The sequence below is a fragment of the Ahaetulla prasina genome, chromosome 2 (genome assembly GCF_028640845.1).
Source record: "Ahaetulla prasina isolate Xishuangbanna chromosome 2, ASM2864084v1, whole genome shotgun sequence".
Lineage (NCBI taxonomy): Eukaryota > Metazoa > Chordata > Lepidosauria > Squamata > Colubridae > Ahaetulla > Ahaetulla prasina.
In genome coordinates, this window is record NC_080540.1 from 125,060,423 (window position 1) to 125,087,321 (window position 26,899).

The following is a 26,899-nucleotide window of genomic DNA, read 5'->3' on the forward strand; positions in this document are numbered from 1 at the left end:
ATTTAGAAAAAAAAAAAGTTCTACTAACAAGAACTATAAGGAACATGGAGTGAATTTCAACACAAAGACATTTCAGCTACAGGCAATTCCAAATGGAAGCTTAAACTGCTTGTCTGCAGCATGGAAGTTGTTTTTTCCTGATGCTAACTTCAAAAATTCCATTCAAAATTGCAATGGTCTAGCAGGGGACCGAGAGTGTTTGCAGGGTCTGATTGGTCACTACTCTGGTTGCCTTTCCCATTCACACAGGTTGGCCCCTCTGTGGGCCAATCTATCAATAACTCTCTTTGGACATTGTTCTGTCCCCATTAGCTGTCTCCTTCTTTTTCACCGTTTCCTTTGCATACCATGGATCTTTTCATATCCACTTCCCACATTCTGTCCTTTGATGCTAAACAGATCCTTTCTCTCCAGCCCGTTATTTTACCTTTATTACTTTATTATGTTGCTACAAAGCAGACAAGTTGTTTGTTTGTTCCTACATTTCACAGTAGGATTTAGGGTGGGAAAGATCAGTTTTGAAGCAGAGGCAAGGGTACATTTGCAGTGGGCAGGGATTTGGTAGATGGCAACTTTATCTATTCCTACACTCAAGAACTGGCAGATATGCTGTATTGGCAATTGGGCAAAAAGAAAATGATGATTTAGAGATAATAACATACATACAATGCCAATTACCATTCATATTTCTCATTACCCCTTCATTATTTCATAGCCAAACAAATGCAGGAATGCCAAACTTTATCCAGGATAACTTCTCTTCCCTTTTGAAATATAAAGTAATTGGTGATCAATTGAATTGAATTAGATCAAGTAGAAAGAAATGCAGGGAAATATATTGGCTTTGCACTGATATGTGCATAGAGAGGCAGTTTGTTCTAGTGGTGAAGGCATCACTAGAACAAAATGGCTCTCTATGCAAATATGAGTGCCAGACTAGGAAGCAAGAGATCATAAGTTCAGTCCTGCCTTAGCCATGAAAGCCAGCTGGGGGATCTTGGGACAGTTACTCTCTCTCAGCCCAACTTATCACACAGGGTTGTTGTAATAGGGAAAATAGGATGAGAACGGAATATTAGATGTATTCACAACCTTAAAGATGGGATATATATAAATGGATAAATAAATTCTTGTAGTGGTTTGCTTTCCTATCATTATCTTCATTTGTCCCTAATTGTTTATAATTATAGGTGCATCATGCTGTCAATGCACTTTCTAAATCCGTCTATGAAAAACTCTTCTTCTGGATGGTAGCTCGTATTAATCAACAGCTGGATACCAAGTTGCCCAGACAACATTTCATTGGAGTCTTGGATATTGCTGGTTTTGAAATCTTTGAGGTAGGCAGATCTATTACAAACTCTATTTCTCTGCCTTCTGTGTTCTATAGCAACTCATGGTTGGAACAGGTGCCATCTAGCGTTGAGGATAAGAATAACACCCAAATGTTACAGAAATAACCTTTTTCTCATTATTAGTATTAAATTTATTTGCTGCCTGTATCTGTAAAATCCCTGATGAGCTGAAGTTTCATTTAGTAGAGAATCTATGAGATATAAGGAATTATATTAATTGGTTATATTTTGTTGTTAGTTTAACAGCTTGGAGCAGCTGTGCATCAACTTCACCAATGAGAAACTGCAACAATTTTTCAACCACCACATGTTTGTACTAGAACAAGAAGAATACAAGAAAGAGGGAATTGAGTGGACTTTCATAGATTTTGGAATGGATTTGGCAGCTTGCATTGAGCTTATTGAGAAGGTAATTTGGAATATTATCTTATAAGTAACCAATCAGATGGCAGCCCTTTGAGTTAGACCCACATTGGGAGAAACGTTGCACAAAATGCTGGAACTTTACTTCATGGAGATAATCTATCTTGAAAGCCTGTGTTTTATCCTCCCTGTGTTACACTCCAGGGAATGAAGGCATTCATTCCTTTCTAACGATTTCTGGACTTAAACCATGTTTTTGTAAAGTTGTCATACAGTTTCTCCAAGGTTATCTTTATGGCTTTCCATGCCAGTTGGTGTTGTGGCCTGCCATCTGCCAGTGTAGCTGGTGGCAGACTCAGAAGTTGAAGAGGTTGGGGAAGAACTTGGCCAGTTCTGGAGCCTGGGGAAGGCTATGATGGATGCTCAGCGTTGGACGCAGAGATAGAGCCAGGGCTGTCCAGCATTTCCCAGCCAGAGAGGCAGCTGCCTTTAGAGTCAGAGATGAGTGAGGAGGAGGAACAGCTGGGGCCTGTTCCAGATGTGCATATGCGCAGAGCAGATAGGAGAGCTGAACAATGGAGGACAATGAGCTGGCTCGGGAAGCAAAACAAACGTGGACGCTGACTGGCCCCTCCCTGGCTGGGGAATAAATAGGAGGAAAGGGGAGTGGTTTGGTTGTTGCAGACAACCGTTCGTATTTCTGGAAAGTTTGCTCCTTAGGTGTTTTGTGTGACAAAGACTGCATTGCCAGAACTGAGGTTTGTCTATTTCTCTGTTTGAACTGACTTAATTTGCAGCCTCCTGGTTGGGAGCTCACAGCCTTGCATTTATCATAATGAGCTGATAAAGACTATTGTTTTAATTAACTTTTTGCAGGACTCTTGCCTGGACTTTCTGTTGGTGAATGCAGTTAATTCCCAATGTGTAAATAAAGAGGGATTTTTCTTTGTGGGGAGTTTGTTTTTTGCTTCTGTGAAGGCTGGGTCAGAACAGTTGGTAAGAAGACACATCTGAAGTAAAATTATGTTTTTTTTAATGTAGCCGATGGGCATATTTTCCATCTTGGAAGAAGAATGTATGTTCCCCAAAGCAACTGATCAGTCTTTCAAGAACAAACTCTATGACCAGCATCTTGGCAAATCAGCCAACTTCCAAAAGCCAAAGATTGTCAAAGGCAAGGCTGAGGCCCATTTCTCTCTTGTGCACTATGCTGGGATTGTGGACTACAATATTGGCGGCTGGTTAGAGAAGAACAAAGATCCCTTAAATGAAACTGTTGTGGGATTGTATCAGAAGTCATCCATTAAGATTTTAGCCAACCTGTATGCAACCTTTTCTTCCCAAGATGATGGTAAGTTTCAAGAGCCTTTTCCTTTCTCCCTTTATTCTATAATCAAAACTGCCTTCAAACTTTGTCCTGTGTTGTATCATATCTAGGAAAAAGATTGGGTAGAGGCAATGACAACAAGAGAACTAATTACATTTATGTTCTGCTTTCTAATAGAAGGTACTACTAAAAAGAAAGGTGCCAAGAAGAAGGGGTCATCTTTCCAAACTGTTTCTGCACTTTTCAGGGTAAGGATCTTTGATTGCATAGGTTGCAAGGAACATTGAGTTGTTTGGTGTATGTGTGTGTGTATGTGTATATGTGTCTTTGGTTATTCGGGTTTTCTCCCACGTAAAATTGGAAGTGACTTGGCGACATTTCAACGAAGTCTCATTCGTCATCTTCAGGCTTCAGCTTCATGCTTCTAGGAGCAATGTGTGATCGCAGCTGTTTCTTCCTTTTAACTGCTAGTGGGGGTTTGAACTGATTGGGTGGGAGCTTGGCTGTGCTCTGATTGGATGGGGGTTTTTTTGTGCTCTGATTGGCTAGAGGTGTGTCCTGTTTGGGTGGGGGCTTGGTTGTGCTCAGATTAGTCTGAGTTGCAGGGGGATTTGAGCTGGTGAGCTGCATTGCTGTTGTTTGGCTTCGTGGTCGTGGTCGTGCTACATCTTCATGGTGGGTGTCAGTCTGCTGCATGTATGGATTGAAGGGGTTTGAAATGGCTAATTTGCAGCTGTGGTCTGGCTTCTGGTCCTTGGTTTTGCTTCATTATCGGTGTGGGTTTGCTTTCTGGGTGGATGTGTGGTGGTGACATTCTGTGTGTCACATATATATATATATGTGTGTGTGTGTGTGTGTGTGTGTATTTAATGCACAACTCTATTTGCATCTTTTTATGAGCATAGTTTGGAAACTAATGAGTATTGATTAAATTGACAAGAAATCTTAAGAAGATGAAGATCATATTAACTCAAACACCATATTTTTCTTCTTCCTCCAAAATGTTTAAAATAAAATGGAAAAAATAGCAATATGGTTCTCGGTTTAAAAATTCTATCCTTTAAATTCTATACTTTAGTTTTTTTAAAAAAATATTTAAGAACTACCGAATATTTTACAATTGCTCTATTCAAAAACACAGGAAAATTGTACTCTATGACCATCATTAAGTGTTGTAACTGTTGTACCTTGATGAAGGTATCTTTTCTTATGTACACTGAGAGCATATGCATCAAGACAAATTTCTCGTTTGTCCAATCATATTTGGCCAATTAAAAATCTATTCTCTTCTATTCTATTCTATTCAAAAACACAGGAAAATCTGAACAAATTGATGTCCAATTTGAGGACAACTCATCCACATTTTGTGCGCTGCATTATCCCCAATGAAACTAAAACTCCAGGTAATTTACAAGAATCTCTTGTCTAGATTTCCAGGAAAGCTGCAGGAGAAAATCAGAAAAAAACTGCCTTTTTTTTGCTTTGGTCTTGTACAGGTGCAATGGATCATAAGCTTGTCCTACACCAACTCAGATGCAATGGAGTGCTTGAAGGCATTCGAATCTGCAGGAAGGGATTTCCAAACAGAATCGTATATGGAGATTTTAAGCAAAGGTCTGTCAACCCAATTTCTAGTAAACATGCCAGTTTGCATGCTAGATTCTTGCTAGGTAAATATTATCTAAAGCAAGGCTATCAAATTCCCAGCCCGTGGCTGTCAAACTCTGCCCAGATGCATCATGTACTAGCCACACCCATGCCTGGTTAGGGAAGGAGAACAAAGTCCCGATATGTCACGTGACATCGCCATGACAATGTTAGTTTGACAACCCAATCTAAAACAATAGTGATGCTCTATCAGTGATGCTATATATATATATATATTATAACTTTGATTCAGCGATGTACGCAAAGAAAAATATCTGTAGCATTACATAGTTACTTTTTTCTTCAGAAATTTTCCTAGGGTGAGTTTTGTTATCAAAAAAACAAACAAAAATCATCAGAAACGCTCTTCTGTAAATTAATTATATCCTGGCACATTTATAGCGCTAAGACAAAATCAAGTCTGATTATTTTTTTGTTTTTTTATGGACAAGGATGTTTGTAAATCAAAGTTTCATGCTCGCACATCATGCTAAATGACAAACAAGCTTTATAATTGCTAAATTTTATGTTTGTACCATTCTTTGTGAACAGTTTTAGTTAATAGACTGCCAATGAATCAGAGCCTTTCCCTTTGCCACCAACACTAAAGGATTTTTTTTTCTTTTGTGTTTAAATGGGCAGATATCGTGTATTAAATGCTAGTGCCATCCCAGAGGGCCAGTTTATGGACAGTAAGAAAGCCTGTGAGAAGCTGCTGGGCTCCATCGATATTGATCACACTCAGTACAAATTTGGGCATACCAAAGTAAGCACTTTTCTGAGCTGAGGGCTTGCTGGGTATAAGCTGTACGTACACAAGTCAGCTTAGCTTTTTTTTAAAATTCTTTTTTTTTCCTCAGGTGTTTTTTAAGGCTGGTTTGCTGGGCCTTCTGGAAGAGATGAGAGATGACCGCCTCACTTTGCTCATTACCCGCACACAGGCTGTCTGTAGGGGGTATCTCATGAGAGCGGAATACCAAAAAATGGTGGCAAGGAGGTAGAGTACATTTCTCTTCTGTAGGACTTGTTCATGTAGGCTGAGGCTTCCAGGCTACAAGTAGTCCTCGACTAACAACCATTCATTTAGTGACCAAAGGTACCACAACCCTGAAAAGAGTGTCTTAGGACTGTTTTTCACTTACGACCATTGTAGCATCCTCTTGGTCACATGATCAAAATTCCGATGCTTGGCAACTGGCTCATATTTATGATGGTTGCAGTATCCCGGAGTCCAGCAAAGTCAATGGGGAAGCCAGATTCATTTAACAACCGTGTTACTAACCTGACAACTGCAAGGATTTGCTTAACAACCGTGGTTGTGAAATGGGGCAAAACTCACTTTACAACTTTCTCATTTAGCAACCAAAATTTTGGACTCAATTGTGGTCGTAAGTTGAGGACTACCTGTAATTAGATACTCATCCATATTTCTGCCGAGCAAGCTTTTTAAACTTTCGCAGGCTATGGTTGACTTCAAATGTCACATTATAACATAATTAACTATGCTCTCCATATAAGCCATGATTTGTCAAGATTACATAACAAGTAAACCACAGAGAAACATCTGAAAGAATGGATATGGAATCTTCAAATGTGTGGCACCAGAAGGTATGTCCTTATGGAAAGGGGTCCTCCAACTTAAAGGAAAGGCTTTTTTTTTTTGCTTATTTAGAATAGGATAGGATAGGATAGGATAGGATAGAATAGAATAGAATAGAATAGAATAGAATAGAATAGAATAGAATAGAATAGAATAGAATAGAATAGAATAGAATTCTTTATTGGCCAAGTGTGATTGGACACATAAGGAATTTGTCTTGGTGCATATGCTCTCAGTGTACATAAAAGAACAGATACCTTCATCAAGAATGTACATTTACTTTCCATCGCTCCAAAGCTGTTATATTTTTATCCAGTAATAACTATTTTATAATATAACATTCACCTGTTGCACTCTTGGAACAGGTGAGATATACTAATAATCCTCAATTTACCACCACAATTGAGCCCAAAATTTCTATTGTTATGTGACACATTTGTTAAGTCAATCACTGCAGTTAATAAGTTAGTAACCAGTTGTTAAACGAATCTGGCTTCCCCATTAATTTTGCTTGTCAGGTCACAAAAAGTGATGACATGACCTTGGGACACAGCAAAGGTCATAAATATGAACTAGTTGCCAAGCATCTGAATTTTGATCGCATGGTCATGGGAAGAATGCAAAGGTTGTAATTGTGAAAAATGGTCATAAATCCATAGACGAGAGCCATGTTAGTCTATGGTGCCAAAAATCAAAAGGAATCTAGTGGATTTATTAGGAATCTAATAAAATACATTTTATTAAAAGGCGTAGTTTCTGAGCTGCTACTCCCTTCATCAGATGTTTAGAGTTTGATTGAAACTTGACAGTTTTATAGTCAGGCAGTTCAACACAGAATGAATGAATTACATATTGATTTTGTACTGCAGATTTTATAGGTTTCTGGATTGTTCTGTAATAGTAGCTTCATCTTGGCTTCAACCGCCATCTTGTTGCCTTTTAACACCATTTCTTGTAGGAAGAAATGGAAAAGATGCTAAAGAAAATACCTCTTCCCACGGAGTATTTCTAAGACACAGATTTTTTCATTCTCTTAACTTTTAATTTCATCTTTTTTATTTCTCAATTCAGTTTACAATCTTTGGCTTTCCTGATACTCCACCATCAAATAATAGCCAGGCTAAATCTCTTTAGCTTGATAAGATAAAGATCTTCATGTAAAAAATTTCATCTCTTTCATGCCTCAACTGCCAGTTTTCAGCATTTAAATTTCCAGGCTCAGCAATATACTTGGAGAAGATTCAAACTACGGGATTGGGAGATTGATGTTGGTCTCATAATATAACTCCATGGCCTTACTTAGTAAATCCTATTTTTATTAATCTACAATAAGTAACTTTCTGGAATGGTTTCATTACAGGGAAGCAATTTTCATGATTCAGTACAACATTCGCTCGTTCATGAATGTCAAACATTGGCCTTGGATGAAGCTGTTCTTCAAGATTAAGCCACTGTTAAGGAGTGCAGAGGCAGAGAAAGAAATGGCCACCATGAAAGAAGAGTTTCAGAGAACTAAGGAAGAACTTGCTAAATCAGAAGCCAAAAGGAAAGAACTGGAAGAAAAAATGGTGTCTTTGTTGCAAGAGAAAAATGATCTGCAGCTTCAAGTACAATCTGTAAGATCAGCTTGCTAATCTTATCCATGATCGGCTTTAGAAAATGTAGATAATTTTCCTAAGTAGATAATTATAGGCAAAGGCCTATTTTTTTTTTTAAAAATGTGTTTGTCAGATGACAAAAGGTCAATTATAATGTTGACAACTATATTTTTGTAAGCAGTGTATTTCACAGTGTCAACAAGGACGTTAAGGAAGCCTGGTCTCTTATTACCATCACTTCTATATCCATCTTGGATAGAATATAGAAGTGAGCTTTTCTTTCTAACTGTAGGTAGAGTCTGTCTCTGCTTGTCTGTCTGTCTGTCTGTCTGTCTGTCTGTCTGTCTGTCTGTCTGTCTCTCTCTCTCTCTCTCTCTCTCTCTCTCACACACACACACACACACCCCTTGTTATCTTCCTGGCTATATTTTGGACCCAAGCCATTTTGGACTTTAATTCTTTTAGTTAAAAGAAGTTTTCAGGAGCAAAGGATGCAGGAAAGCTTAATTAAATTCCATGGAGATATGCCCACTAGTTTTTCACTGAATTGTAAATCAATAGCAGCTTCTGATTTTTTTTTTAAAAAAATTAATCTCAAATTGAGCATCTTCATCAATTTAATTCTGATGGGGCATCCTGAGATACAGTTTATAATGAGCTCTTTTTAAATTAATGTTTCAATTAGACCAAACGTACCATATGTCTCCTCTGGGTGACTGATCCCTCCTTGCTTTCCTCTTGAATGGCCTTCCTTTCTGTATAGCTGATAGTTATGAGCACCAGAAGCAACATACATGCAAAAGAGAAAGCCATTCCATCACCTGCTTGGGACAATTGGTTCTCTCTGCAACATTGCAATACAGTAGCTATGTAGGATTCCTATATTGATTTTATGTATTCACCCAGAACGATGAAACCACCCAAATAAAGATAGTGAAATATTTTCATTTCCCACGATCCCAAATATTTCTTTGTAAATCAAAGAACAAGAAGGATTTGATAACATATCACTGCAGAAGCCACAGTGGAATTATTATCCAAGTGTCTCCATTTGCTTCCCTCTGCTTTCATTTTTTCCAAGTTTCCTATTTATTTTTGTTATGTAATTGCAGCACATTTTATCCAATTTGAACCAATGTTCTTGTGTGTTTGTTAGTGGCAAAAAACCCAGCATCGAATTTTGAAAGCATGGAGAAAAAATTATGTGGTTGTGGTGGTAAAGAACTGGCCCAGTGTAATGTGAAGATATTTCAATATTAAATCTTTGGGATTTACTTCAGAAATGGCAAAAGGCTAAGTCTAATGGACTGCTGGGCTTTATGTATTAATGGGATATGGCTTCTTTCAGGGGTGAAATGCTCCCGGTTCAGACTGGAGCGCCCGATCCGATAGTGATGACGGCGGATGGTTCAGAGAACCAATAGCAAAAATCCCTGCCCCTCCTTCCCCCCTATATGCCCAGCTGAGCCACGTGATCATCAGAGGTTTTTTTTACTTTTAAAAGTGTTTTTTCTTCGGCAGAAAAAATCCTTTTAAAAGTAAAAAAAAAAAGCCTCTGATGATCGTGCGGCTCAACTGGGATTGTCAGAACCCTTTCAAAGCATTTTTTCTACAAGCTCTTTGGCCGAAGAGGCTGTAAAAAAATGCTTTGAAAGGGTTCTGGCAATCAGGCAATTCACCTGGGATTGTCAGAACCCTTTCAAAGCATTTTTTCTACAAGCTCTTTGGCCGAAGCGGTTGTAGAAAAAATGCTTTTAAAAGTAAAAAAAAAAAGGTGGCCATGCCCACGCAGTCACATTACCCCCGCCACCACCAAGCCACTCCCACAGAACTGGTACTAAAAAATTTTACATTTCACCCCTGGCTTCTTTCCTTCAAAATAGAGCCTCCTCCCCTTTTTAATGCTCACTTTCCCCATCCTGCCTAATGACTTCAAAAGCTTAATGATGTGTTTATTTGAAAACTAAAAATAATTCTAATTAATATTATTTAAGCTGAGCCATACATTAAATCTGAGTAAGTTAAAGTTGATAATTATTGATTAGAGGAAGGGCTATTTAAGAAAGTGAAAACATTCAGAACAATACTTAATAATGCTATCTTTTCTTCAATAAGGAAAGTGAAAGTTTGGCAGATGCTGAAGAAAGATGTGACCAGTTGATCAAGACTAAAATCCAGTTGGAAGCTAAGATCAAGGAACTGACTGAAAGAGCGGAAGATGAAGAGGAGCTGAATGCAGAACTGACTGCCAAGAAAAGGAAACTAGAGGATGAATGCTCTGAATTGAAGAAGGATATTGATGATCTTGAGCTAACATTGGCCAAGGTTGAAAAAGAAAAGCATGCCACTGAAAACAAGGTAATATATTTTAATCTGAATTTCTGTCCATAGTTGTTGGTGAAAACCTGCAGAAGATTGGGTCAGTGTAGTGGTGAATATTTCCTGGTGTCAAGAAGGGGTATGATCTTCCTTGAAGGAGACAAAGATAAGATGCCTGCATCAATCAACCTAACAATATTGAGCAATTACAATCTCTTGTTTGGGGGAATATTGTAGAGAAAAAGATGGGTTGAAAGTGAAAATGCATAGAAATTTGGAAGAATTTGATCTTTTTGAAACAGTTTTTAGCTATAGTATTGAGACTGCAATGGTGGTGCTTATGAATGGCATTAAGTTAAACTGGAGTAAGGAGTGTGATCTTTAATTCTGAGCATTGGAAGAGGGAAGCACCATGTAATGTTGAGAAAGATAAGAGCCCAAAACTCCTCAAGAATGGAACGCCATAAGATTTTCTTCATTTACATGAAACCTTTGGAAGAAGTCAAAAAAAGACACAGGGATATATGTTAAAAAGTATGCTGATGATATCCATATAGAAGGGTCTTCTTTCCATTCTTCATGCCTTAATCACCTCTACATGGGGCTGCCATTGAAAACCATTCAGAAGCTCAAACCATTCCCCCCCCCAAAAAAAACAACCTAGCAGTTTAAGTACCAATAAGAATTTTACAATTTGCCTATGTGACATAAATGCTTGGAAAGATGCATTGGCTACCAGTTGGCTTCTAGGTGCGATTCAAAATACAATTGTCAACTCAAGACCTAGATATCACAGGCCTCCTCCTCTCCCAATTTTTTTTTTTTTTTTGGCCTGTTCAGTAAGATTACGTAGAAGGAACTCATCTCACTTCCTTACCAATTTCCACCTTCAGAGATAGGTCTTTTCAACTGCTTTGAAACAGCCCCTCCCATGAGATTCAGATAGCTCTTACACTGCTTTAGAATGATCATCAAAAGCGAAACTTAGTTCCAGAATTCAGCGAATCTTAGTTCCAGAATTTTGGTGAATTGTTCCTTCTTGCAATTTTGAAGTTTATGAAATGGAATTATTATTTTTATCTCCTCGGTTCCCCAGTGTTTTGTATTATATTGTGCTGTTATTAATACTGCATTTTAACCTTATTTATAAAAATGTAATTCAACAGAGCTGACACTGATAGAAGCAGTATACGATGCGAATAAATAAATAGACATTGCTTGAAAAGGTGATTAATGGCTGTATATTGTTGAGGAATGTAAGGAATTAGATTCATTGGAAAACTCATGATTCTAAATGAATTATTTATTGCATATGAGATCATTACCAGGTTTTCAAGTCATCAGCTAGGTTTTGCGGTTTTCTATAGGTGAAGAATCTAACAGAAGAAATGGCAGTTTTGGATGAAACCATTGTGAAATTAACCAAAGAGAAGAAAGCCCTCCAAGAAGCTCATCAGCAAGCTCTTGATGACCTACAGGCTGAGGAAGACAAAGTCAACACCCTCACCAAAGCCAAAGCAAAACTGGAACAACAAGTTGATGATGTGAGAAATTGTTCTTGATTTTTCACTCTGGGCTATCCCAATATAATCAAACATGGAGTCATTGTATTAAACATTGAGCTTGTGGCACTTGTGGTGTCATGCATTCTTGTTTTAATTGGGGGAATAAACTCATGTTCAGAATGTTTCCTGTTCAGAATAGAATAGAATATTAAGACCTTAAAAGCTCTTAATTACTATGAAATCTAATCATCTGCACAACAATGAGGAGACTCCCTCATTTTTCCATTGATTACGTGAGAATAGAGAAGAAGAGTGCTTTTTATTTACAACCTACTATACAATGAATAAGGGATGCAGTGACTCAGTAGCTAAGATGCTGAGCTTGTCGATTGAAAGGTCGGCAGTTCAGCAGTTCGAATCCCTAGTGCCATGTAATGGGGTGAGCTCCCGTTACTTGTCTCAGCTTCTGACCACCTTTGGTGGGAAGGTAACAGCGTTCCATGCGCCTCTGGCATTTAGTCATGCCGACCACATGACCATGGAGACATCTTCGGACAGTGCTGGCTCTTCAGCTTTGAAACGGAGATGAGCACTGCCCCCTAGAGTCGGGAACGATTACCATATATATCGAAGAGAACCTTTACCGTTTACCTTTATACAGCGAATATACACTGGGGCTATACATTAGGTGAGAGAATACAATAATGAAAACATCCATATCTCTGCTAAAAATGTCCATTCCTTGTGGGGGAGAACACATCACAGAACATACCATAAGGAAAATATACAAATTGCCCACATGTGAGTCCATGATTAATATTAAACTTCTATTGCAGCTGGAAGGCTCTCTGGAACAAGAAAAGAAAATTCGCATGGATCTTGAAAGAGCCAAGAGAAAATTAGAAGGGGACTTGAAACTATCTCAAGAATCTATTATGGATCTAGAAAATGATAAACTGCAATTAGAAGAAAAGCTGAAAAAGTATGTCATGTATATATATAGCTAAACACTAAACTGTAATTATAAGATTATTTTAATTAACTTCTCTCTTTGGTATGTTTACAGAAAAGATTTTGAATACAGTCAACTACAAAGCAAGACTGAGGATGAGCAAATTATAAGTATTCAGCTGCAAAAGAAAATCAAGGAACTACAGGCATGAATTGTTTCCATCATATTTAAATTTTTGTTTCAGGTTATTGTGATTTAGTAACCACAATACATAGACTATTTGGTTTAATCTGTTTAATCTTTCTTTATAGGTAGGGATAAGAATAATTATAATGTCCTTGGGGAGGAATTGCTACCATGGATAAAAGTGCCAAATCTAGTCTAAATATCTGGCTGAGTGTGAAACCATAATAATAATGAGAATCATCATCAGGCAGTTGCAAAAGTCAATTTTACTTGAAATATTTTAAACATCCTCAGATGATACGTTTAATATTACCAAACCACCTCTACCTATCCCAGTCCTTTGGAAGGATTCAATAGGTGATAAAAATGGCAAATCCAGTCTATCCATCTGACTGACTGGGTGACATCCTGTAATAAAAATTGTCCTCCTTATTTTAAAATTGAAATTTTACTGAGTGAACACCTTAACACTGAAGTTAATGAGATTTGTTTCTTCCAAAGGCAACTGCCTTAAATAAGGTAGTTTTCTTCATTGATGATTCTGCACTGAATTACACCCCCCCCATTGCTACTCTTAACTAGCAGAACCTTCTTCTCTACAGGCTCGTATTGAAGAGCTGGAAGAAGAGATTGAGTCTGAAAGAGCAACCAGAGCAAAGGCAGAGAAGCAGAGGGCTGACCTGTCACGTGAACTGGAAGAAATCAGTGAGAGGCTTGAAGAAGCCGGAGGGGCCACCTCTGCCCAGATTGAACTCAATAAAAAACGGGAAGCGGAATTCCAGAAAATGAGGCGGGATCTGGAGGAATCTGCCTTGCAGCATGAAGCCACTGTGGCAGCTCTTCGCAAAAAGCATGCGGATAGCACGGCCGAGCTTGGGGAACAAATCGATAATCTTCAACGCGTCAAGCAAAAGTTGGAGAAGGAGAAGAGTGAGTTTAAAATGGAAATTGATGACCTGGCCAGCAACCTGGAGTCTGTTTCCAAGTCTAAGGTATTTGAAAATAAAACCAATGAGTAATCCAAGAATGTAGATTCTTGGTTATACACAGTTATATAAACATAAAGACGTATGTATAAGAAATCTTCTTAATTCTGTGTATTACAGGCAAATCTAGAGAAAATGTGCCGCACATTAGAGGACCAGCTTAGTGAATTAAAGGCCAAATCTGAGGAAAACCAGAGATCAGTCAATGATCTAACCACACAAAAAGCTCGTCTACAGGCTGAATCAGGTAAAGAGAACATTGAAAATGGGCCAAAATGCAAATAAGGGCTATTCCAAATCTTTCCCCTCCCTTATCAATTGATAGTAAGTGGGGGGCATGAAATCTATATATTCAGTGATAGACTTCAATCTCAGTTTATCTACAGTTTATTTTTACCCCAAGGCCTGAAACTATAGAGACACTAATCTATGCAGCTGCATTAGGTGCATCGAAAATATGTTATTGTCCCAAATGAAATGAAGCACTAGGAAAATCTGTGGCTGTAGGCTTTCCAACATCCTGGAAGACGCCAGTGGCAAACACTTTTTTACAAACTCTTCATGGAGATTCATTGATGTCTCCATAAAGTCAAAAGAAGTTGGACTTGACACAAAGGAGATTTTAATTGATATTGCTTCCAGGATCAATAGTTATATTAAGTGCGTATTCTTCTTGCTTAAAAAATAATATTATTTAAAAATCTCGGTTCAAAGGCGAATTGTCACGTCAACTTGAGGAAAAGGAGAGCATAATATCACAGCTTTCCAGAAGCAAGCAAGCATTTACTCAGCAAATAGAAGAGCTGAAGAGGCAGCTAGAGGAAGAGACCAAGGTATTCATTCATAAGCAGAAAATGCTGGGCAATATTTTTAATAGGTTATTAAACATAATGGCATCGTCATTTTCAACACTTGAGTCACGTTTGGCAACAAGCACTCTATCTTTCAATGTTCAATTTTGTCATGATGAGTTATTGATAAGAGATTATTTAACAAAATTGATGCGAACCTTTAGTTAGCAGAAATCTTGTCATGTATCATAATTGAATCAGACATTTGACATGTTTACAGTTCGGAGACTCAGCTCCTCACATGCCCATCTTCCTAAAGTCTCATAGAAATCAGAGAATATTATTTTTTATTAGACATGCATAGGATTTACTGGCCATGCATTTCAATTCTGAACTCCCCGTTAACCTGTCAAGTATGAATTCAGTACTTGAGAATACCAAGAACCTTTTTGATTTAATATGCTCAATTATACATAAGTTGCTGAATTAAAATATTAACTCAAGCTCATCATGATAATACTTTGCATTGCTTATAGAGCAGGCGGTCTCGAACCTTTTATGACTTGTGGACTTCAACTCCCAGAATTCCTCAGCCTGGCTGCAGAATTCTGGGAGTTGAAGTCCACAAGTCATAAAATTGCCAAGGTTGGAGACCCCTCTTATAGAGAACTTCCACAACAGGGAGCCCACATTTTCAAGAAAGGAAACTAATTTTCTTGAAAACTACATGATTACAAGAAATTCCAAAGTCTTGGAATACATTTTTGGACATTCATGGAGAAAGCTTGAGTAGTGTGGATATTTCCTTCATTCTCATGACAATTTAAAACTAGGTTCTTTGCACAAAGTATATAAAATATAAGCATTAATGTTTGTGTATGAGGTTTGTAGCATGCCTACAGTGAATACTGTACATGTTATAATCTGAGTTCAGGAATTTCATGGTGTACTGCTAATTCTTAGGCAAAGAATGCATTGGCACATGCTTTACAATCTGCTCGGCATGACTGTGACTTGCTCCGAGAACAATATGAAGAAGAACAAGAAGCGAAGAGTGAGCTCCAGCGTGCCCTATCCAAAGCCAACGGAGAAGTTGCTCAGTGGAGAACCAAGTATGAAACAGATGCTATTCAACGCACAGAAGAGCTAGAAGAGGCGAAGTAAGTGAGGAGTGAGAAAAAGTGACAAACTAGTATAATTTTTACATACTAGCTTTCCAACGTTTATGCACGCAAATTATCCATTTGTGTGAACATTCCAACAAAAATGGGTAGTTCTTATTATAGTCAAGGACATTATATAAAAGTCATATAAATGCCAGTGTAAGAGAACCTTTCAGCAATTCTAAAAAAGAAAAGAAAAGGCTGCTGGTGTGTGGTCCACAGTCTGTATTTTTGTTGTTGTTGTTTCTTAATTATGTTTGAAAGAGTGGGTTTTTTTCTGAGAACTCTTAGAAACAGATTATACTAAAACTAATGCATTGGATTATAGTCAGTCTTATGTTAGGCTAGGGTTTCTTTTGCTCATTAAAAAAAAAAAAGCTGCAATGCCTGGTGGACACCAGACTTATACTGAACTATAAAGATGGTTTACAAACTGTAGCTTATTTCCAACTAAAATACGATACAAATGATACAATACAAACGATACGATACAAACAGTTAGCTTAGTGTAATGTGTGACTGCAGCCTCTGTATTTAACTTTGCTATTAGAGAGGTTTACTAAACACAAAATTCTCCAAGCATACAGTTATGCGTTAAGCAATACTCTACTGGACAAAGCTGATTCATAGAGAACCTAAATACCGTATATACTCGAGTATAAGCCGAGTTTTTCAGCACGTTTTTTGTGCTGAAAAACGTCCCCTCGGCTTATACTCGGGTCTATACGGCTTATACTCGAGTTTGTTTTTTTTTAAGCCCCTCGGCTTATACTCGAGTATATATGGCTTATACTTGAGTTTTTTTTTCTTTTTTTCACATTTTACCGGACGGCGCGGGGAAGCCCTGCCGGTGCAGTGAGAGGGCGGGGCGGGGGAGCCGCCAGCCTTCTCAGCTGAGGGAGGAGGTTTCAACCGGTGGGTGCCTCATTTCCCACCCTCGGCTTATACTCGAGTCCCCAGTTTACCCCAGTTTTTGGGGTAAAATTGGGGACCTCGGCTTATACTCGGATCGGCTTATATTCGAGTATATACGGTACCTGATGGAACATCATTATTTCAATCTGACTTCTTTAAGGAAAAAACTTGCTCAGCGACTTCAAGAAGCTGAAGAGCAAGTTGAAGCTGTGAACTCCAAATGTGCTTCCTTGGAGAAAACAAAGCAGAGACTGCTTTGTGAAGTGGAAGACCTAATGGTGGATGTCGAAAGAGCAAATGCACAGGCAGCTGCTCTAGACAAAAAACAAAGAAATTTCGACAAGGTATAGTTTGAAGTATTACAATTTTTAAAAGTCTATTGCCACCAGAGGGATGACTAGATTTGAGGAATGGAGGCATGCCTTGTAAATATAGAATATAGGTTTTGTAAACCTGAATTTAGAATTTAAATTATATAGTAGTGTAAACTTAGTTGGTATCATTTTAAGATCTTCTTTCTGTGTACTAACCTGTACATAAGCAAGTCAGGATTATTATTTAATCGTCAGTGATTTGTGTTAGTTTCACCTGAATCTTCTTAGCTTAACCGAGATACTGATAGCTGGTATGTTCAGACCATTCTATGGGACACACAAGTCATATCTTGACTTGTTTAGGGTTGAAATATGTTACCTTCCACTGTAAGATCAGTGGGGTTAAGAAAGTGATGTGTTGATAGAAAAGCTACTGAAATGCTGGATCGATTCAGCGAAGGAAAAAAAAAACAGACAAAATCAGCGCTATAGTAACTAACTCAATCACATTGGATATTAAGATTTTGGCAGAATGGAAGACCAAATACGAGGAGAGCCAGTCAGAACTGGAAAGTTCCTTAAAGGAAGCTCGCTCCTTGAGTACTGAACTCTTCAAAATGAAAAATGCCTATGAAGAAACATTAGATCAACTGGAGACAATGAAAAGAGAAAATAAGAATTTGCAGCGTAAGTACCACATCTTGGTGCTTTGTCGGTATTTTAATGCTTCTTTTATGGTCACAGGTAGATTGCTCTTCTTTTATTCTTTTAATCAACTATTTGTGTGCTTTAATATTTTGTAGAAGAAATTGCTGATCTCACAGAACAAATTGCTCAAAATGGCAAGTTTATCCATGAACTTGAGAAAGCCAAGAAACAGATAGAGGTAGAGAAATCTGAGATGCAGATGGCTTTGGAGGAAGCAGAGGTAAGAAGTTAAAAATGGATTTTTAAAAAAGGTTATTGATTACACTTTTATAAGTGTCTTTTTGAGTAGGCACTGAAAATGCTAATTCATAGCAGTTAATTAATTCTGTGTACTACGCAGACTTCAATCCAACCTAAGCATAGTACATAAAATTATCTACCACAATGTCCTACCTGTCAGCGACTACTTCATCTTCAACCATAACAATACACGAGCAAATAATAGATACAAAGGTAAACTGCTCCAAACTTGATTGCAGAAAATATGGCTTCAGTAACAGAGCGGTCAAAGCCTGGAATGCATTACCTGACTCTGTAGTTTTTTCCCCAAACCCCCAAAATTTTAAGCTTAAACTGTCTACTGTTGACCTCACCCCATTCCTAAGAGGTCTGTAATGGGCGTGCATAATTGCACCCGCGTGCCTACCATCCTTGTCCTAACACTCCTTTTTTCTACTTATTCTTTTCATGTATCCAAATTATGTCTATACTTTTACCTTATATGTGATTGACAAAATAAATAAAAAAAAAAAATTTACAAAAACTTCCATTTTGATGCTAACTCATTTTAAAAAGTTCTTCTAAAATGAGTCATAAGCAATTTAAGTTTCCCAAACCCAGTCTCTCTATGATTTTCCAATAGGCAGCTCTTGAACATGAGGAGGCCAAAATTCTTCGCATTCAGCTTGAGTTGACTCAGGTTAAATCTGAGATTGATAGGAAGATTGCAGAGAAAGAGGAAGAAATTGATCAGATGAAGAGGAATCACCAAAGAACAGTGGAAACCATGCAAAATGCCTTGGATGCAGAAATCCGGAGTAGGAATGAGGCCATAAGGATTAAGAAGAAGATGGAAGGGGATCTAAATGAAATGGAAATCCAGCTGAGCCATGCAAATCGCCTTGCAGCTGAGACACAGAAACATCTGAGGAATGTTCAAGGACAGCTCAAAGTACTTTCCATCAATTAATGTTTTATATATGTTTTATAAAAACGATTGGCCCAAGGATCGCTCCTGTTAAATAATATTCTTGTTTGAAATTAGGACACACAGCTACATTTGGACGATGCCCTCCGAGGCCAAGAAGATCTAAAAGAGCAATTGGCCATGGTTGAACGCAGAGCTAATCTGATGCAGGCTGAGATTGAGGAACTCCGGGCAGCTCTGGAACAGACAGAGAGAGGAAGGAAGATTGCTGAGCAAGAGCTTATTGATGCTACTGAACGGGTGCAGCTTTTGCATACACAGGTATGGATGATGTCATGATAGCAGTATAAGAATTGTCTTGCAAAATCTTGTCTATCGTGGACTGTCCAACATTGGCCAACAAGTTGCTCAAAAGCATAGCATGAAGGATATAGCTATTCTTTTGTTTATTGCAACTTCTCATATCAAGAATACTGATTTTAAATTTGGAAGGAATAGCTCTAATAATTACTAGGAGTTTTTGCAAAAATATTCAGATACGTTTTCATTCTCTCTTTTTTAGAACACTAGTCTCATTAACACAAAGAAGAAGATGGAAGTTGATATTTCTCAGCTTCAAGGTGAAGTGGAAGATTCCATCAAAGAGGCCAGAAATGCAGAGGAAAAGGCAAAGAAGGCCATCACAGATGTAAGTCCTAGATTATGTACTTCGCACCTACCGCGTTTTTACCATATGCAACGCAATCTTTTCAAATCAGATAACCCTGCTTTTCAAAGCTTATTCTGGAAAAAAATGAGACTTTTGCAGATAGTTTAGGCATTCATTATTAATGTAAGTAATCTTGTACAGAGATCTAGTGGGAAGTCCAAATTGTATTGCTTATTTTGTTTGGTTGTTTGTTTACAGGATTTATAGGCCACTCCAATGGATTTATAAATCCCCAAATTCATAACTTGGGTAAAACCAGAAAAGATGAATAGACAAATCAAGTTAATATTAACAATTACATGATCAAATGAAGACCAAAAACCATAATACAGCTATATATCAGCCAGAAATCTAAACATTCAAAGCCAATGTTAAACCCCCTAAATTCAGTGAGAGAGGAATGATTTATCAACCTGGTTATGGGATGTTCATTTCTAATTCCCAAGCTGACCTCCTCTTCTTTATTTTACATGCACTGACTTTGACTACTTGTTAATATGAATCTACTGCTTATGATTCAAGGCGGCCATGATGGCAGAGGAGCTGAAGAAAGAGCAAGACACAAGTGCTCACCTGGAAAGAATGAAGAAGAACCTGGATCAGACAGTGAAGGATCTCCAGCTTCGTCTGGATGAGGCAGAACAACTCGCTCTGAAAGGGGGAAAGAAACAGATTCAGAAGATGGAGGCCAGGGTAAACACTGGGGTTTGGAGCTGTGGTAGATATGAGCTATCTTCACAGACTCTGCTATTAGATGTTCAAATTGTATCATTTCAACTCTAGATCCGAGAGCTAGAGTCTGAACTTGAGGGAGAGCAGAAGCGAGCTACAGAAGCCATCAAAGGTATCCGCAAATATGAGCGGCGAGTCAAAGAATTGACTTTCCAGGTAAGAGGAAAAGGAAAAGGAAGAAGTTGGTTCACAGCAATTCTTTCCTTTGAATATGCTAAGATTTTATCACATTTCCAGGGTGAGGAGGACAGGAAGAATGTGATCAGACTACAAGATTTAGTGGATAAATTACAGTTGAAAGTGAAATCCTACAAGAGACAAGCAGAGGAGGCTGTAAGTTATTTTAGACTTTTTTGGCACTTAAAAATACCAACATCAGGTTCTCAAAATTGAAATTTTTTGTGCGTGTGTGTTTGTGTAATTCTTGTCTGGCTACAGGATGAACAGGCCAACGTTCACCTCTCCAAATTCAGAAAAACGCAACATGAGCTGGAAGAGGCTGAGGAAAGAGCTGATATTGCTGAGTCTCAGGTCAATAAGCTCCGAGCAAAATCCAGAGAAGTTTCTACCTCAAAGGTAAATGCCTTTTTTGTCCAGCGCTCAACCACTTTTTTTCTACACAAAGGATGAAGTGGCATTACAGCAAGGAATGAGACAAATCTGAGTGCTCTTTAGGAAGAGCCAGGACTATTTTCACTAGAAATTTATATACTACTAAAACTCTTGGTCTTCAACAGGGTGAAATGGTGCATCATAGGCAACACTTTTTGAAGCAAGATAATTCAAATGGGTTAATTTATAGAATGTGTCCAAAATCTAGGACCCACGACACCCAAGGAAATGAAATTTGGGAAAGTTGGGGTGGCTTCACTGCTACTGGATGATGCTGGGGATGATGCTGTAACCACATGGTTTTCATTTTCAAAATTTTGTGATAATTTCTTAAATAATTTTGCAATTCATTACAAATCCCGCACTCAACTATAAATACTTACCTACCTGCTGAAAAGGGAAGGAAGAAAGAAAGAAAGGGATGGAGGGAGGGAGTGGGGACAAAGAGAAAGGAACCCTGCACACTATACCAGCCCATGCCAACCACTCTGTGCTCCCCCGATGCATGCCAGCCCCCCCCACACCTTCCCTGAAGTATGCGGCACCTCTTCCATGCCCCCATGCATCTTCTTAAGGTATTGCCCCCTTACATGCGTTCCCTGACCCACTAGGCACCAGTTACCAAATACTCATAATATCTGCCTTTTGATGCAGAAGATGGTCTCAGCACAGCTTTCTGTGAAAACTGACATTCATTATATTTGAAATAAGAAGCAGATTTATTAAGAAGTGCATAAGGCAATAAAGCCTCCGACCTATACTACACCTTAAAAACAAGAAGATACAGTGTAAGAAAGACAAAGTGTTCTGTCCCCCATCGCCTCTGTCCGAGTAATGGCTTAATTAGCTGGCACTATCAGCTCTGGCAGAGGAATAGCCAGCGTCTGCCAAGAGCCTCCGTTATCTTCCACAACGCTGGTGAGTCACCCAGGAACAATCTTCAGCTCAATCAGTGGATTTGCCTGTTACAAAGAGACACAGCAGCTCTTGCTGCCTTTTATACCTTGTGGGGTGTGGCTCCATGACTCAGCACTTCCTAGGCCTCCCCCACCCCTGCTTCTGTTGTTCCCTCCTCTCCTGCCTATGAAACCTAGGGTTCAACCAAGCCTGATTGCCGTCAGCTGGTCTGCAGGCGTGGCCTGGGGGGGGGAGTCAGTGGACGGAGGTCTCATTATCTCTTCCACCTGGCCTGTTTCTGGCTCCTGGAGCTAAGCCAGGGAAGCCAGTACTTCTGAGGTAAGTCCCGACAGCCCTTCCCCCTCACTGTCCAAGTCACTTTCTGGCAGCAGGGCCAGCTCGGGAGGTGCAGACACAACACAAAGATAGAAACTGGGAATTCCTTTTGTGTCTAATTTACAGGCACTGAATTTTCTAATAATGGGACAGGTAAGAGACAGACATGGAGTCAGGGTGTGATTTCACTTCACCAAATTTAGCTTTAGCTGACTAATTTGGTAGATGGATCTGCTAATAAATAAGATACTTTCCTCATTGGGCTGGTCCTGAGAAGTAACTAATAAAACAGTACTAAGTTGAAATACTATGGATAGGATCCCAAAGGTGCTTTTTCAAGAAGCAACTGGACTTTCTAGTTTTTCTTCGAAGATGTTTCACTTCTCATCCAAGAACCTTCCTCAGATCTGACTGGATGGTGGGGAATAGAAAGATTTATACTCCTTGCAGACAGCTGGTCATTTGCATTCTTTTAGAGATCCATGTCAAAATTGAGCAGCCCTTTCTCAACAGAGGGGGAGGGATACAGTATCATCTATCTCTAGCCTACAACACAGCCCTTTCAGAAGCCCCAAGAAGGTTCCACACCCATTTGCACTATTCATGTGACCCTGAGGACACAGACAAACCTCCAAGTGGCCTCAACGACTCTCTAAAAGAATGCAAATGACCAGCTGTCTGCAAGGAATATAAATCCTTCCATTCCCCACCATCCAGTCAGAGCTGAAGAAGCTTCTTGGATGAGAAGCGAAACATCTTCAAAGAAAAACAAGGAAAGTCCAGTTGCCTCTTGAAAAAGCATCTTCGGGAAAACCATGACCTGGATCAGGGGTCTCCAACCTTGGTCCCTTTTAAGACTTGTGGACTTCAACTCCCAGAGTCCCTCAGCCAGCAAAGCTGGCTGAGGGACTCTGGGAGTTGAAGTCCACAAGTCTTAAAGGGACCAAGGTTGGAGATCCCTGACCTGGATGACTGAGAATCTCCATAGATGTAGGGATGGTATGTAAGACATAGCAACAAAATGTCAAAAAACGGCTCTTGACCTTTCTGAGCAGATGCCTGGGCAGTTTTATACACTGTTATTGTTGTACCTTCCCTCAAAGGTGTGCCTGGCAGACCATTAAATCTAGCCAAGAAAAGCAATGTCCTACCTAAAAAAGAAATACTAGTGAGAATAGTTGGTTGGAGGAAAAAGGCCTTTCATACAAATCATCCTTAGAGAAATAGGGGAATAAATGTCACTCTTTCTGAAAGTTAGCAGAATTTAATTTAATTTCAGCTAATAACTTCTGCCAGCATATTCTCATCTGTGCCTCAGTAGTGCAGATCCAAGCAATCTCCAGGCATAAAAGAACATTAGATACACCCTAGGAGACACGCAGCACTGCTCTTATAGATTGAATTTGAGTTGCTTCAAGAGCAAGTAGATTTTTATAATATGCAAAGCCGCACTCTATAAAGGAAAAGGTTCAATACCTCAGCCTGAAGAATTTGACTCCAGCAGGGAGGTAATTATTGCCTCTGCGGTATGCAATTTGTATGATTGCATTGGTTCAGGCAGTCATGGTCTTGCTTGCTTCTTCCTTTGGGGTAGAAAATTGAATGATGATTCCAAGTTATTTGAAGTCCTTAGCTTGTTCAATATAGGTGTTGCTTAGCTTCCCGTGGTGAATGCTGTTACTACACCTTTTCCCAAACAAAACATTCTAATTCTGGCTATTCTGAGAATATTAAAGGCTTACCTGGGCAAGCAGTTTGAAATGCTCCCCTGATTTATTTTAGCTCTGGGCTGGATAACTGGGCTTGTAAAACCACAATTATGACACCCATTCATACAAATATATTCAGGGGAGAAGTAGTATGATAATGCCAGTCTATTCAAAATACATGTTGTTCCACATTATCTCTCAGCATACATAAGCTGCAAATGCCAGATCAAATTTATGCATGTAGAACTCTACGTTTGGGCTGTATTGAGTCTGCAGGATGTGCAGATAAGGTAAACCCCCCCCCCCGAGGCAAAGTATGCAGATGTAAATCTCACTTCAGCCCATATGCTGACTTTGCACCCATGCATGGGTGAAAGCCGAATGAAATCTGACAAATGGAAGGCAGAATGGAAGCCAGGCTGCCAGTCTTGAATGTGTGGCCTCTCTGCATGGGATAGTGATATTTTAATAATCATGGCTTACAGAAAGAGATCAAGGTCAAACTATATACCACTTTTAATTCTTCAATATTTTCAGCTCACATACAAGAAGGCGAATGAAGCAAAGCTATGAGTTTTATTTATATCTTGTTTTACTAAGATGAAAGGGCACCAACTATATCCTTCCTTTACCCGAATTGTTGCCTATATCTCTCTTGGGGTAAGGGAGTGAAATTGCAGCATCCCCCAGTTTGCAGACTCGGAGGCACACAATTTTACTTGTTTACATTGAGAAAACCTTGTATGAGGATAGATTTGATTTACTGTTGTTTACAGAAAAATTGTAGCTGTAGGGATGTGTTGCTTTCATACTTTCATACAGTATATATGTAAATAAAGTATATATGTATATAAAGTATACGTATACACATACCAACTTTGTTTTTTGCTTTTGGCAGGTTGTAATAGAAAGTGAAGAATGAATCCATTGCTGGACTGAAGATGGGAATGTATGCAAAATGTATATGTCTTCCTGATCTTTCTTGAAAATTGTAGTAATCTTTCCTTTTGCCAAACCAGTAGAAAATAAATTGTGCTTTACTTAATATCTAAGTGATTTTTGTTTTCTTTCTATTAGCTAATTGTTGACATCTGCCTTTGCATGACTTATCAAGAGTTAGACTCCAAATGTCAGTGGGGATAATTTATTTTTCACATATCGTACATGTATAATGTTGTTTTCACTCCCTCTCATGTAACTGTTTACCTTCACCCAATATATATGCACAGGCTGCCTGATTGTACCTCTCCAGCAAAATACCACTCTCCCCCCACTCCTCTTCTTCACACTGCAGTTTATCTGTTTACCTGTAGAGGGAGCTATTGTCACCAGTGATACCCATCTGAATGCTGACAAGCTGATTTCAGCCTGAGGCTGATGGGAAAAAAAGCCCTATAAAGGCAAGAAATTAACACAAATGGATTAACAGCACAGAAGGAAAGGAGGAGTGGGATGAACACATATGCTGCACTCTTTGTTCAGAACAAATGAAAGAACTTTTCTTTCATTTCCCAAAGGAGAAATAAAAAGCACAGCTTTGTTTGTTTATAGAGAGACCTATCCATGTCATAATAATCTCCTCTACAATAACAACAACAAAAAAATAACAAACTATATAAAAAATAACCAAAAAAAATAACAACAAAGATGATTAGGGGACTGGAGGCTAAAACATATGAAGAACGGTTACAGGAACTGGGTATGTCTAGTTTAATGAAAAGAAGGACTAGGGGAGACATGATAGCAGTGTTCCAATATCTCAGGGGTTGCCACAAAGAAGACGGAGTCAAGCTATTCTCCAAAGCACCTGAAGGCAGGACAAGAAGCAATGGGTGGAAACTAATCAAGGAGACAAACAACTTAGAACTAAGGAGAAATTTCCTGACAGTTAGAACAATTAATAAATGGAACGACTTGCCTCCAGAAGTTGTGAATGCTCCAACACTGCATTCCAATGACAAATGGCTATCCAACACTCCAATTTTTAAGAAAATGTTGGATAGCCATTTGTTTGAAATGGTGTAGAGTTTCCTGCATGGGCAGGGGGTTGGACTAGAAGACCTCCAAGGTCCCTTCCAACTCTGTTACTATGTTATGTTAACCAGGAAAAAATGAATCAAAGCCCCCCTCCCCACCTCGCCTTTCTCTACCTCCTTTGGAATAAAGAAGAATGAAAGGAGGGAGTGGCAGAGAGAAAGGCAGAGAAGTGATTGAGGAAATGAAAAGACAACAGGCAACAGTATGTGCGCACAAATACTGGGAGTGAAAAGGCTGAAGGAGAGGGGCTTTCCTGAACAGCACCAAGGTTCCCCTCCCTTTTCCCCCTTCATTCACATTTTCTGAAGTTCCCTCTTAAATATCAGCGCAAATTATGCCTCTGCTTTGCCGCCTGCTATCTGAAGACTCACAAACAATGTTTAGAACTCTGATTATATACACTGCATGATTGATCCCACACATCAGCAAAGAGATTCAGTATCACTATTGATGTATGTGTGACCCACCTTGGAAGGATGGAAGGCTGAGTCAGCCTTGAGTCAGGGTGACCAGAACTGCCAAACTGCTGGCAGCCAGTGATCAGCAGAAGTAGCCTGCAGTACTGCACTCTAACCACTGCGCCACTACGGCTCTATCACTCAAAGTGGCCTAGAGATGCCATATGTCTTTGCACTGACACTAGTTTTAGACCATGAACTAAAATTTGGATAGTGCATCACTTCATCTGTGGAATTACCTTCTTAGAGATCAGTGTGAGAACCCTGCTCAGTTATTGTGGAACTGTGACAGCATGAAAAGTAAACATTTTTCTCAAGATGGGCCTCACTGCAGCTTTGGTTCCGAGTATAGAAACCTATGAGACAGTACTGTAGCTGCTGAGTGGGAGAGTGAAACTTGATAAGGTTGTATTGCCTTACATAGAAAGGATATATGCCTGCGCCAGCAGGCTAACTATAGGCGAGTCTTAGAGGTTTCTTGATATAGTTAATGTAGCCCTTAATAGACATGCAAGACATTCCACAGGAGGCTG

The 26,899-nt window shown here is 39.0% G+C and overlaps 1 protein-coding gene and 1 long non-coding RNA gene across 5 annotated transcripts in view; one reads left to right on the forward strand and one right to left on the reverse strand.

Annotated features, from left to right (window-relative positions):
• Positions 1-24,918, forward strand: part of LOC131190047 (myosin-3) — a 34,258-nt gene extending 9,340 nt beyond the window's left edge. Inside the window, exons 14-41 of the mRNA XM_058166910.1 lie at positions 1,191-1,340; positions 1,594-1,764; positions 2,760-3,069; positions 3,223-3,293; positions 4,361-4,448; positions 4,542-4,659; positions 5,335-5,458; positions 5,553-5,689; positions 7,653-7,908; positions 10,006-10,248; positions 11,577-11,753; positions 12,551-12,696; positions 12,781-12,871; positions 13,455-13,844; positions 13,959-14,085; positions 14,553-14,671; positions 15,593-15,789; positions 16,868-17,051; positions 17,543-17,708; positions 17,825-17,949; positions 18,592-18,900; positions 18,994-19,197; positions 19,439-19,564; positions 20,108-20,278; positions 20,369-20,473; positions 20,555-20,650; positions 20,756-20,893; positions 24,770-24,918. Coding sequence (XP_058022893.1) covers positions 1,191-1,340; positions 1,594-1,764; positions 2,760-3,069; positions 3,223-3,293; positions 4,361-4,448; positions 4,542-4,659; positions 5,335-5,458; positions 5,553-5,689; positions 7,653-7,908; positions 10,006-10,248; positions 11,577-11,753; positions 12,551-12,696; positions 12,781-12,871; positions 13,455-13,844; positions 13,959-14,085; positions 14,553-14,671; positions 15,593-15,789; positions 16,868-17,051; positions 17,543-17,708; positions 17,825-17,949; positions 18,592-18,900; positions 18,994-19,197; positions 19,439-19,564; positions 20,108-20,278; positions 20,369-20,473; positions 20,555-20,650; positions 20,756-20,893; positions 24,770-24,793 — 4,563 coding nt within the window. The 3' untranslated portion in view covers positions 24,794-24,918. The remainder of the gene's footprint in view (positions 1-1,190; positions 1,341-1,593; positions 1,765-2,759; positions 3,070-3,222; positions 3,294-4,360; positions 4,449-4,541; positions 4,660-5,334; positions 5,459-5,552; positions 5,690-7,652; positions 7,909-10,005; positions 10,249-11,576; positions 11,754-12,550; positions 12,697-12,780; positions 12,872-13,454; positions 13,845-13,958; positions 14,086-14,552; positions 14,672-15,592; positions 15,790-16,867; positions 17,052-17,542; positions 17,709-17,824; positions 17,950-18,591; positions 18,901-18,993; positions 19,198-19,438; positions 19,565-20,107; positions 20,279-20,368; positions 20,474-20,554; positions 20,651-20,755; positions 20,894-24,769) is intronic.
• Positions 1-26,899, reverse strand: part of LOC131190052 (uncharacterized) — a 70,063-nt gene that overhangs the window by 23,518 nt on the left and 19,646 nt on the right. For all 4 annotated transcript variants that reach the window (XR_009153206.1, XR_009153207.1, XR_009153208.1 and 1 more), the window contains exons 4-5: positions 25,179-25,263; positions 23,639-23,745 (exon numbers count right to left, since the gene is read on the reverse strand). This is a non-coding gene — a long non-coding RNA (uncharacterized LOC131190052). The remainder of the gene's footprint in view (positions 1-23,638; positions 23,746-25,178; positions 25,264-26,899) is intronic.